Source organism: Poecilia latipinna, unplaced genomic scaffold, assembly GCF_001443285.1.
Source record: "Poecilia latipinna isolate Pla-1442-1.1 unplaced genomic scaffold, P_latipinna-1.0 Scaffold5165, whole genome shotgun sequence".
Taxonomy (NCBI): Eukaryota; Metazoa; Chordata; class Actinopteri; order Cyprinodontiformes; family Poeciliidae; genus Poecilia; species Poecilia latipinna.
Genome location: NW_015117781.1, coordinates 251 through 9,088, shown reverse-complemented (window position 1 = coordinate 9,088; position 8,838 = coordinate 251). Strand labels below are relative to the sequence as shown.

The 8,838-nt window shown below is 48.1% G+C and overlaps 2 protein-coding genes across 2 annotated transcripts; both read right to left on the bottom strand.

Annotated features, from left to right (window-relative positions):
- Positions 1 to 1,723: 1,723 nt before the first annotated feature.
- On the bottom strand, positions 1,724 to 3,979 carry LOC106943337 (uncharacterized). The gene is made up of 2 exons (XM_015026644.1): positions 2,989 to 3,979; positions 1,724 to 2,706 (listed from the first exon to the last, which is right to left on the bottom strand). The coding sequence occupies exons 1-2, from the start codon at positions 3,022 to 3,024 to the stop codon at positions 1,822 to 1,824; spliced, it is 921 nt and encodes a 306-aa protein (XP_014882130.1). The 5' UTR covers positions 3,025 to 3,979; the 3' UTR covers positions 1,724 to 1,821.
- A 1,469-nt stretch (positions 3,980 to 5,448) lies between these two features.
- On the bottom strand, positions 5,449 to 8,552 carry entr1 (endosome associated trafficking regulator 1; the record flags this gene model as incomplete). The annotated part of the gene is made up of 7 exons (XM_015026643.1): positions 5,449 to 6,079; positions 6,562 to 6,701; positions 7,452 to 7,514; positions 7,583 to 7,694; positions 7,761 to 7,834; positions 7,976 to 8,057; positions 8,382 to 8,552. Coding segments are annotated over 7 exons (766 nt in total), but the record flags the coding sequence as incomplete, so codon positions are not given.
- Between the last annotated feature and the right edge of the window lie 286 nt (positions 8,553 to 8,838).

Here is an 8,838-nt window from a genome sequence, read left to right as displayed (position 1 = left end):
TGAAAATTTAAGGCTATACATAAAAAAGTTTTAATGAGTAACTCCACTTGATAAAATTCCTCATAAATATTGATTTATTGTACTGGCTCTCAATACAAGTTATCTGTTATTTAAATTATAACTTGCTAAGTTGCTTTATGTTTAAATCTTTTTTGGTTCTGTGTCCTGGCTGAGAATCTGTAGAAATAATGAGGATCTGGGGAGAATCATAACTTCAACTTAACACTCAAAGCACCAGAGTTTTTATAGAAAAATATCCAGATTTGTGAGTGTGTGTTTTTAGAGGCTCTATGTTGAAGATGGTAAGAAATAAAAGCAGACATTTCTGTTTCTCTGTCTCAGCTCCCACACACTGAGCTGTCGGCTAGTTGTAGCTCAGCTGCTCCCATTCAAACTCTTCTCATTAACATAAGAGTCACACAGAGAAATATAATTAGATATTTGCTACCTTAACAAAAAAAGCTTAAATCTATCAAAGTAATGCAGCCAGTTTGATTTAAGGCAGGATGTCAGACTCCAGTCCTCCACTGTCCTGCAGGAGGAGTTTGACATCTGTGATTTAAGGCAGAACGAGGCAGTTTATCATGTTTCAGCCAAAGGAATGAAATAACAACCTGTGGTCTGATTTTTATTGTTAATGTGTTTCGTCCTATTGGGTATTCAGATGAGTAAATGAACTGAATTCAGACAGAACCGGGTCATCTTGTCCTGGAAAATTCAACTCAGTTTATTTCATCAAAATAGGGCTGAACATGATCGATTACGAATCAGTTCCATAGATTTAAAAAAATATTAACACAGTTTCTGCTTTTACAAACTAAAGTCAGGAGCCAGAACTTTGTGTTGTGTTTCTGGTACGCCTGTGAATCTGACGCACAGGTGACATCCGCTAACAGCAATGGAGGACGAAGCCGCTCCAACTGGCTGGAGGCTCCATTCAAAAGGACTTAAACCAGTTCAGTTCAGAATGTAAGAGAAACTGCATGAACGATCAACACTTCCTGAAACTCTGGAGCGCCGAGCGGCTAAAGCAACGCGTTGCTCAGTCTGATGGCTAAAGCAAGGCGTTGCTCAGTCTGATGGCTAAAGCAAGGCGTTGCTCAGTCTGATGGCTAAAGCCTGATGGCTAAAGCAAGGCGTTGCTCAGTCTGATGGCTAAAGCAAGGCGTTGCTCAGTCTGATGGCTAAAGCCTGATGGCTAAAGCAAGGCGTTGCTCAGTCTGATGGCTAAAGCAAGGCGTTGCTCAGTCTGATGGCTAAAGCCTGATGGCTAAAGCAAGGCGTTGCTCAGTCTGATGGCAGGAGAACAAAGTCTAAGCTAAAAAGCTTTCCATGTTGAGATGATTAGTCAATAATTTAGTTTTCAATGGAAATTGTTTATGTTGTCAGTGTCTGTTTATAAGCTGTCTGCATCATTGATGATTCTGCGGTTTTGTTTCTTTTTGAATTTTGACATTTTAATATAAATTAATTAAATTATGCTTTATTTTGCCTAAAACCGTCTCAGTGCTGCCCTCTTTAGGTCAAACGGTGCAGCAGCACTTACATTTTTCTATTGGTTTAAAATGGCTTTTCATCACCCAATTTGCTACAAAACCACTCAGACACGCCCCCTGGTGGTGGGCAGGAGGAACGCATCTGCTCAGCCACAGCAGGGCTGCAGCTGACCTTTGACCTGCAGCTGAGGGTTCTGCTGTTATAAAATGATGAAACTAGCAGCAGACATGATCAGATGCTTTATTAAGATTCAGAGATGATAACAGATATGATCAGATTGATGGGATCATTTCTCCCACTGAGCATGCTCAGAAACACTGCAGCCTAGTTAAAGCACAGGAACTCTTTGCAGCCAGCATTGTTGAGGTTTTTCTCGATGACCTCTACGCCAGCATTCATGTAGGGCTCCACAGCGTTGGTGTCAAGGAGCAGGGACACCATCTTGATGGGCGCTTTGCTGCACTCCTCGGTCTTGAACCACAGGTACACCGGGCTTCCTTTGGTTCCCTGGTTCAGGTCCAGCTCCACCTGCTGGTAGTTCTGGTTCTGGAAACTCTCCTCAGACTCCCCGTCAGTGGAGACCTGCAGGTCTCTGATGGCCTTCTGGCTGTCAGTGGTCCGCCGGTACCAGAGGAAGACGAAAGTCCCGCCTGCGTCTCTGTTGGTGTGTTCGTCCATTCGGGTGTAGCCTTGGCGGAACAGGCTGGAGTCCAGAGATGTGTCGGTGGTGGCTGTGATGTCGCTGATGTAGGTCTGCCTCTCCCTCTTCATCCACAGGTAGATCCACTTCCCTCCGGCCCGGCGGTTCAGGTCGCAGGCTGACCGCTCCCACAGCGGCTGGACCTTCATGGCGTCGCTCTGGGCATCGGTGGAGACGTCCAGTTCCACCACCGGGACGTCGTAATCAGTGCAGCCTTTGAAGAACCACAGGTAGATGGCGCTGCCGCTGTTTCCGTTGTTGAGGTTTTTGTCCACCTTGTGGTACCCTTCGGTGACCAGACCTTCTCTCATCTCATCGGTGAAGGAGAACTGGATCCTGGTGATGGCGGGACAGTCACTGGTTTTGTACCAGAGGTATACTGGGTTTCCTCCAGTGTCGGAGTTCAGGTCCACATGGATCTGAGTGAAGCCAAGTTTCCGTAGCTGTTTCTCCTCGGCATGGTTCACAGAAATGTCGATGTCGGTGATGTGCTGTGGCATCTTCAGCTGCTGCATCAAGAGAAACCCAGAATGAGAAACAGGAAACATCCGACAGATTCAATCATCGCTACAGGAAACCAACGTCTGCTCCACAAAGACAGTGTAGCACTTCTACACTGTCCTAACGCTGTGGAAGGAAAACCAGACGGTTTGAATCTGGATGAAACTCAGAACCAAAAAAAAAATCATTTCCAGGTTATAAACTCATATCATAGAAAATCAGATTAAATGTGAACCAGTTTGGTTCTAAGTTCATCACATCAAACTGACAGAACAGTTAAAGTCACTTACGTGTCTCCAGAGCTCTGATGCCTCCAGCTCATCCATCTGGGTTTAAATCCTCGGAGCAGAGCCAAAGGAAACCTGCTGACGGCAGGCTAAATGTTTTCAGGAAATCCCCAATTCCTCTTCTTGGCTTCTGGAAGATCCAAACTAGACAGTTTTAATGCTGATGAAGCATTTTTATGCCCACAGGTTTGTGGAACCTCACAGGTTCCCAGAACCCTGAGGAGCTCTGGAGTACAGCGACGGCTAGAGCCTCAGACACACAGTTGGGAAGCAACATTAACCCCGACCCCGAGGAACGCCGGGCCCCGAGGAACGCCGGGCCCCCAGGAACGCCAGCCAGAGCCGCAGTCTGACTCAGACCTGCTGGGAACCTACAGACTCAGCGATGTTTGGCTCATGAACTGATTCATAACTGATTCATAACTGATTAATAACTAATTAATAATTTACTGTGAATTAAATGATTAATAACCAGTTTCTTCAGGTGAATCAGATCGCCGTCAAGAACCTGGACCCAAAAGTCAAACATGGACAAACAAATCCAGGCAGAACCTCCATCACAGGTTAATGGTTCTGGTTCGGTTCTTTTGGGTTGTTCTGTCTGACTGGGTGCCGGCTTGTTTGGACTGAACACTTTACAGGAATTAAATGTTCTGGGTCCAGTAATGCAGACTGGAACCAGTCAGAACCTTCCCAAGAGTTCTGGTCCTACTGGCCCATCTTTAACCGGAGCTCAGCAGGAAATTCCTGTTTTCAGCAGATTCACTTCTCTTTCGGGTCAGAACCTCAGGGTCATGCGACCTCAGGGTCATGTGGCGCTCTGGCATCCTTTCTGTTTCCCTCTCTGGGGTCCAGAACTTTCTGGATTCTGCTAAATGGGTCAAAGTGGACCGATGTTCTGTTTTCAACAGGAAATGGATTTAAAGAGAATCTAAAAACAAATCCAGGTTTCTATGATCCAGATCTAAAACAAGCAGACATGCAGTGATGCCAGGGTTAGGCCCTGTCCCCTCTGAGCTTCCTGCTGGACCTCGGTTCCTCCAGGAGCAGCTGATCTGCCCTGAGAGACCGATGGGGTATGTGGGGGTGAAGAAGCTCAGAGAGGAAAGCGGGGGCAAAATTATGCAGCGATTTAAAAACAAACATAAGAATTTTAAAATGAATCCTAAAATATACAGGCAGCCAGTGTAGTGAGGCCAGGACAGGGGTCACTTGCTCTCTCTTTCGAGTTCCTGTCAAAAGTCATGCAGCAGCATTCTGATCCAGCTGCAGACGTGAGAGCAGCGACTGACTGACTCCCAGATAAAGTGAGTTACAGTAATCCAATCGAGTCAAAATAAAAGCGTGGATCAGTGTTTCAAAATGCTGCCTGGAAAGAAAAGATTTCACTGATGCCAATGGCCTTAAATGATAAAAACTGGACTTACCCACGGCTCTGATTTGGCTGTCCAATTTGAAATCACTGTCCACCTTAAAACCAAGATCTGTAATAACAGGTTTAAAATATACCTCCAAGGGTCCCAGGTCCACAGAGGAGGACTCACAGGAGCCACTGGGTCCAAACACCATCACCTCTGTTTTGTTTTCATTAAAATTTAAAAAGTTCAAAGCCTTTAATATCACGGAGACATGGCAGGAGATGTTTGATGGGATGGACATCGTTCTGCTTCAGGGCCAAATAAATCTGGCACCACATAGATCTGCTACAGATCTGATATAGATCAGTTATAGATCAGTTACAGATTGTTAGGATCTGGGGAAGGCTGGTTGGGGGTCTCTAGTTTCTCCACCAGGGGGCATCCTGGGCCCTTCTGGTGGGCGTGAACCTGGAGCTGCACACCTGCTGCCACTTACCATCATTTGGAGGGGTTTATCAGGACGGAGCCGCCGACACTCCGGTGCCAGAGTGTTAGCCTGTGATGGTAAATCATAGATAGCTCACCTCCGACCAACCTGTTCTCCTAAGTGATCTCCTTCTGTGCTGACTCTCCTAGGTCATCTTCCGTGAAATCCTGAGTTCATTGAACCTCGGCAGCTCCCCGGTCTAGCGGCTCCCTCCCGGCTCCTATTCTGACGTCTCCCTCCAACTCACCTGTCCGCCCTCTCGAGAAGCTCCGGCCCTCTGTCCAGCCTGCAGCCTCGGATCCCTGCGGTACTCCTTCCCGAGCTCAGACGTAATCCTCAACAAAGAACCTGAACCACCGAGGACGAGCACCAGTTCCAGACCATCTAGTGTATATAAATATATCTGTTCTCACTGTATTCAATAAATCGACTTAATCCTTACCGGTTCTCCTGAGTGCGTTCTGCGCATGTGGGTTCGTCAAATTAACCTCAACATGACACAGATCAGTTTAATCTGAACTGGTTTAATCTAAACCAGGTTAATCTGATGAACCAGTTCTCCAACCTGGTCCAGATCCTGTTTGTTCTTGTTGAGGGCAGCGCCGTGTTTCACCAACATGGACAACACAGGCTTTTATTTTCCAATATGTTTGTGCTGAGGACACGGAGCGTCCTGATTGGCTCAGGACACGGAGCGTCCTGATTGGGTGAGGATCAGTTCCTAGTAGGTCGGGTCTAGATTTTACTTTCTGGAACAAAGCAGCGTCTCTCCAGTTTACAGAGATTCGATCAGGTTTTTATTTATTAAAAGAGATCAGAAGGAACAGTTATTGATCCTGCAGGTTTACATCAAAGTCAAGGTCAAAACTTTAGCAGAGGTCAGAGTTCAAACCAAACCTTTGTAACGGAAAATAAAATAAATGAATCATTTTCTCATATCTGGTCATTTTACTCAGAACCTGGAGGAGGAGAGCTCAGTGCTGAAACCTCCAGATCTTCATCACCACCACCATCATCATCATCATCATCTCACAGAAATCAAAGCAATAACAGTAAAAACTTGGAGTCCAGGAGGAGAGATCTGAAGCTGAACCTCCTCCATCTTTCCTCTCTTAAAATAAAACCTCAGGGTGCTGACTCCACAGTTTCCATGGCAACTGCACCCTCAGGCTGAACACTGGAGATCTTATCGATGGACTGGAGGAGCTGAGAGACCAAACGGAGAGTTTCTGCTTCCTCCAGCAGCTGCCTGCACACACACAAAGGTGAAAGGTCAGTGAGAACTCGGCTCCAACTGGTGGAAGGTGGAGAAACTGCATTAGAGAGTGAACTCATGAAAACCACTGAGCTGCTGTGGTCACATGACCTGAAGCAGCCAATGGCGCCTCAGCTCCGGCCTCTGGGACCTGAACATCTGGAGAGGCTGAGAGCATCTGGAACTTGGACTTGTCACACCAGAAGTTTCCAGAGGGGGAGCTAGAGAAGCAGCTCAGAGTGGCACGAACGTCACTTTATGTCATCTGGGACCAGGAAGTGTTATGATCAATTATAATGATTTTTTACGAGCCCCAACCTCAACATGGTGCACATGCTCAGTGCACTTTAAGTGTGGCGGACGTTGCCAATGATAATGGTAGCATTAGCATTTACAATCACATGGATTGTTTTGATTAAACACGTCTCAAATTTAGCCCTGCTGGCTCCGCCCACTCAGTTCCTGCGGATACTGACCTTATGGAGGAGTGGGCGTGGCTTACTGACTTGCTCAAGTACTCAGCCGCCACCTGAGCGTTTTGTCTCATCGTCATGACGACCTCAGATTCAGCAGCCTTCAGACGGTTGTTTTCTGATCGCAGAGTGTCTACCTCCACCTAAACACACATACACACACACACACACACGCACACACACACGCACACACTGCTGTCAGGCCATATCAGGCAGTTCTGTCCAGGTTCTGCTGGTTGAACCTGAATGGGTCAGTATCTTTGGCCCAGTGGGATCAGTGAGGAACTCTTCAGCTGTTTTTCTGGAGGAACTGTTCCTAGTTGAACAGAAAGATCCTGGATGAGCCCCCAGGTGTTCCTCAACCCTCTACAGCAGGGGGGCCCAAAGTGGGTCCTGGAGGCCCGGCATCCTGCACGTTTGATTCTCTCCCTGGTAGTAACGACCTTTTCAGCAGGTCAATGTTCCTCTTAGGCCTCTAATGATCCATCATTTGATCCAGGTGCGTTAAACCAGGGAGAGCATAAAACATGCAGGATGCCTCCAGGACCCACTTTGGGGACCCCTGACCTAGAGCATGGCTGGGCAGCTCCAGGCTTGGAGGGTCTCCTGCAACTTTTAGATCCATCTCAACTTCAACACACCTGAGTCAAAAATGAGGTCGTTATCAGAACTCTGGAGAACCTGGCTGCACTGAGGAGGTGATTCAGCTGTTGGATCCAAGTGTGTTGGACCAGGGAGACATTAAGAGCTGCAGGACTCCGGCCCTCCAGGACCAGGATTGCCCACCCCTGAGTTAGAGGCTCCATGTTGGGCTTCCTGTCTAGAGCTTGTGTGTGTATAGTGTGTCTGTGGTGTGTTGGTAAGGACCAACACACACCTGGATCCAGGTTTACCTGAAGCTGCTGAAGCTCCGCCTTCAGTCTGGAAACACTGCTCTCAGCCTTCACTGCTCGCCTCTGTAACACACACACACACACACCCGTCAGTCCAGGTGTGAGCCAATCTTCCTCCTCCTCCTCCTTACCTTCATCAGCTGCAGGTTCTGCTCCACTGACTGCACCATGCTCTCCAAGTCCTGCGCCTCCTGCTCCTCCTGGCGCCTCCTCTGCTGCAGCTCCTCAGAGAGCCGCCTCGCCCTGCAGCAAGGCACGCTGGGTAAACAGGTCGCCATGCCGCACTGTGATTTGTCGGTTGCCACTCACCTGGACTGATGGAGCTCAGCTCTCCTCTGCAGCTCCCTGACGCTCCGCCTCAGCGCCGAGTTCTCCTCCCTCATCTGGATCAGAACCAGAACCAGAACTCAAATCTTTTAGTGTAGTTACTAAAAATACTTAAGTATTTTAGTGTTTCAGTAGAGATGGACCTGGTTCTGGTTCTGGTTCAGAAGCAGCTCCAGGCATCTACCTGTGCTTCCTACCTGTTGGATCAGGCTCCGCCCCCTGCTGGCGTCTGATTGGCCGAGGAGCGTCTCGTCTCCTCCTTCAGGGTTGAAGGAGAACCTGGAGGACAGGAGTCAGCTGTTACCAGGGAAACCCACAAGTGAACCAGGTCATCTCTCCCCTGCAGCTGAACCAGGCCAGAACCTTCAGAAGAACCATCTCAGGTTCTACTGGGTCCATTCTGGAATCTGAAGCTCCAGAACTCAGCCTGCCTCAGGTGGGCGGAGTCCAGAGGAAACCAGGAAAACCTGAGAGCTTCTGAAGGTTCTGGAGGAGAGACTGGTACCAGAAATGGGTTCTCCTTGGTACAGCCGGGTTCATTACCCCAGACTGCTGGGTCCAGGAGTCAGAACCGACCTTTGACCCTGACAGGGCATGGCCTACCTCGTCTCTTCTCCTCTAACGTATTCATCCGCATCCTCTTCCTCCTTGTTAGTGCAGAGGGAGGAGGCGCTGTCCACCAATGGCTGAAAGCTCCGCTCCAAAGCCTCCTCCTGATTGGACAGAGAATATAACAGCTGCAGATGGCCAGCAGGTGGCAGCAGACACACAGAGCTTCACTGGAACTGCCCAGTCAGCATCATTCAGGTGTTTCCTCCAGGTGTGAGCTAAAGCTAACCCCAACCCAAATCTGGGTCAAAGGTCGCTGTGCCTGACCCTGAGGCATTAATCAATGAATCCGCCATAAAAACAGGAGCAGGTCCAAAATGTTCCTGTTAAAGATTCTGAAGGTTTAGAGTTACAGCAGCAGGATGCGTCGGCTGACCAATATCCAGAAAATTATTCAACCACAGAAAATATTTATAAAATCACACATAAACAAATATCTAATCATATCAGG

Coding starts and splice junctions, on each gene's coding strand:
- LOC106943337 (XM_015026644.1), bottom strand. CDS start 3,024: ATGGATGAGCTGGAGGCATCAGAGCTCTGGAGACAC. Junction 2,707..2,988: donor CATCAGAGCTCTGGAGACAC/GTAAGTGACTTT, acceptor CTCTTGATGCAG/CAGCTGAAGATGCCACAGCA.